Source organism: Caenorhabditis briggsae (genome assembly GCF_000004555.2).
Source record: "Caenorhabditis briggsae complete genome, chrI, whole genome shotgun sequence".
NCBI classification, from domain to species: Eukaryota; Metazoa; Nematoda; class Chromadorea; order Rhabditida; family Rhabditidae; genus Caenorhabditis; species Caenorhabditis briggsae.
Genome location: NC_013489.2, coordinates 952,163 through 955,328, shown reverse-complemented (window position 1 = coordinate 955,328; position 3,166 = coordinate 952,163). Strand labels below are relative to the sequence as shown.

The following is a 3,166-nucleotide window of genomic DNA, read 5'->3' as shown; positions in this document are numbered from 1 at the left end:
AAAACGACTTAGAAAATAAACCAGGGTTGAAAAGGGCATTTTTTGAAAAGACACACTGATAAATAATGATTAGCGAGATTTCCTTAAATTTTTAAAGTTTTCTTTTAAAAATTCAACTTTATAATATTTTCAATGCCGTATTCTTTAAAAAAATCTATTCCTTTACTGGAAACAAATTGTTTTTTCTTTAAATTTGAAAAAAATTGAAAAAAAAATATTTTTTTCCTATAAATTTAAGCCTAGATTTGTGCGCTTTCGTGATTTAAAACTGATTTTTAGATTATTTTCATTTTTCGACCTGGAAAACTTGAAAATTAGTTTTTTCCGCGATTTTTTTGCAAAAATCTATTTAAAATTACAAAACATTTTATTCTTTGTCGATTTTCGCCAGTTTTCATCGAACTTCAGCCAGAAAATCGCTGATTTTGTTCTGAAAATAGACTGAAATTCGCTACGTTGAAAAAATCATGAAAGGCGCACAGTCGGTCAAACTCCTTGGGTTCCTGCCACGAAGAAAAGTTTTTACTGTAGAACTTTTCTTTTTTTTTATGAAAAAGTGATGTTTTTCGCTGAAAACGGGAAATTTTCATGTAATTCTGTGTATAATAAATTTTTCGCAATTTTCGATGCTATTCTTTCCCATTTTTCTCTGGAAATAAACAATATTTTTCAGTGTTTTCCTTCCCTTTCTTCTCCCAACAAATCCCCCGGAAAAAGTGTGCGGCGCGCTTGCAAAGAGGCGGCGCGTCGCCTCCTAGACTCCGCCCACCGCCGTTCGTCTCTGTGGTCATCGGATGCGTGTTTTCTCGCTCCAGAAGCCGATCGATTCCATTGTTCTGTATAGAAATTTGAAAAAATTATATTCTGCAATAAAATATTCATTCTGTTACCTATATTCCTGTAATCTGTAATGCGAAATGTCTGTAAAAATCTTCATCGCGTTCACCATTGTATCGATCAGCTCGATGTTTCCGAATAATGCGTTTATGAACGCTCATGAGGTGATTTCCAGTTAAAAAATTGGATTTTTTCAGGCGAAAATATCGAAAAATTGAAATTTTTGAGAAAAATTTCATAAAAAGTGGATTTTGTCTGAAATGCTTAAAAAGCAGATATTTTAACAGTTTTCACCAATCAAAAGGCTTAAAATCCGTATTTTTTGAAAAAAAAACATTTCGCAACACAAAAAAATCTCAAAAAAAAAAAGAATTTTTCCGATAACATCAACACCAGATGACACACACACACACACACACACACACACACACACACACACAGATACAGAGAAAAATGAGTCATTCTGTTGAGACAAAAAGCGAAATTCCGACAAAAAAACGTTTTTTCTCTCATTTTCTAGCTAATTTTCCAGTATTTCTACTACAAATTGCGAAATGTCACACACGACGAGGATCCGACGAACACCACTAGCACATGGTTTATTAAGCGACAAAGTTGGTGTTTTTAAAGAAGAAAATATGTCAAATTTTCAAAATTTTTAAAGCGAAAAAATATTGATTTTCTGGCGATTTCTGGCATTTTCAGTTTAAAAAATCGTTAGAAATCCGGTTTTTTTTGGTCTTGAATATGTCGAATTTTCAAAATTCTCGCAAAACTAACGGAAATTTGTGGAAAATTGAATTTTTCGCGAATTTTGCGATTTTTTCGCGAATTCTTAACATTTTTAGTTAGAAAAATCGCTGAAAATCCAGCTTTTATCGGCCGGAGGGTATTCAAATTTTCAAATTTCCGCCAATTTTTAGCGAAAATTTGAAAAAATTTGAAAGAATTTGAGCGATTTCTGGGGATTTTTGGAGGAGAAGACTCAAAAAAAAATTCGGGCAAAAACTGGAAATTTTTTGCCTATAATCGTAAACAAAAAACAAAACAAATATTGAAAAAAACATTTCAGCCAAAAATTTGCAATTTTCACTGATTTTCGCCGATTTCAGCACTTTTCTGGCTGAAAATTTTAAAATTATAGGCTTAGGCAAAAACGCCTTGTTTCTCTTCCTCTGGGACACCCGCATTTTGGCTCCAAATTCAAAAAATTTGGGTCCCCCCCCCCCAGCTAAGGTAGCGCCAAAATTAGAATTTCAGCGATTTCTCGGGATTTTTTGAGGAGAAATCTAGAATTTTGAGTTTTATCGAATTTTAGCCATTTTTAGAGAGAAAATCGGAAAAATCAGGCAGAAATTTTTAAATTTTTGAGACAATTTTTTTACAATTTTCTGCCGATTTTTCATTTTTTTTAAAGACGAAAAAATCGAATTTTAGGTGTAGAAATACCCAAAAAAATTGCTAAAATCACAAAAAAATCATTTGCAGTCCGCGAAGAGGCTCCAACCGAACTGCAGGCGAATTTCGAGGCGTATCTAACCGTGTACGGCTCCATCGCATGCGTTTTAGGCTCGATTCTGAACGTTTTCGCGACGAAAAGCTTGTCTAACTCGACTCGAATGGTATGGGGACACTTGTTGGTCGTCGTTGTCTTCATTCCGACAATTGCGTTGACTTTTATCAATTTCGATGATGATCAATCGTTTTTCTTCAATTTATCCATGGGACTGATATCGATTGCGTGCTTCGGATCACTGGGAATGATGGCTGGCGGTGTGCTGGGATTGTCTGCGTTGTTTCCGTCGAAATATGTAAGGGTGAATGAAAATTAGCTCAAAAAACGAAAATTTCGGTGTGAATATGGCTAAAATTGCTCCAAATTTGACAAAAAAAATCGCTCGAAAATTCTAGAAAGTTCTCGTTATAAAAACGATAAAAATCTTCGTAAAAATGGTGATAACATTTGAATTTTCTAGGCCACCAACTTTTATGGCCGAAAATGTGTTTTCTAGGCCATTTTAACACCGTGGCCTAACTTTCGCATTTTTGAATTTTTTAGGCCACCATGGCTGATGGCCTCGAAACAGCCGGATATTCATCTGGTGAGCTTTCTAGACGGTTTGACATTGTGGCCTAACTTTTGAATTTTCTAGGCCACCACCTAATTTTGGCCTAACATGACCCTGGTATGATTTCTAGCCATTTGGAAGTGGCGGCCAGTGTGACGATGAGGACGACAGAGATGGTGGTTAGATCGATGGCAGACTAAAAAATGAGGCTAGAGTTTTCTAGGCCACGGCCACTTTAAAGGTGAGCTCATTTTTTGAAT

General features: G+C 35.1%; 1 protein-coding gene across 1 annotated transcript in view; it reads left to right on the top strand.

Annotated features, from left to right (window-relative positions):
* Window positions 1–917: 917 nt before the first annotated feature.
* Window positions 918–3,166, top strand: part of CBG16935 — a gene marked incomplete at both ends in the record, with an annotated part of 5,466 nt that continues 3,217 nt past the window's right edge. The window contains 3 exons of the mRNA XM_045236986.1: window positions 918–1,001; window positions 1,370–1,451; window positions 2,326–2,648. Of these exons, the coding sequence (XP_045096089.1) occupies window positions 918–1,001; window positions 1,370–1,451; window positions 2,326–2,648 (489 nt within the window). The remainder of the gene's footprint in view (window positions 1,002–1,369; window positions 1,452–2,325; window positions 2,649–3,166) is intronic.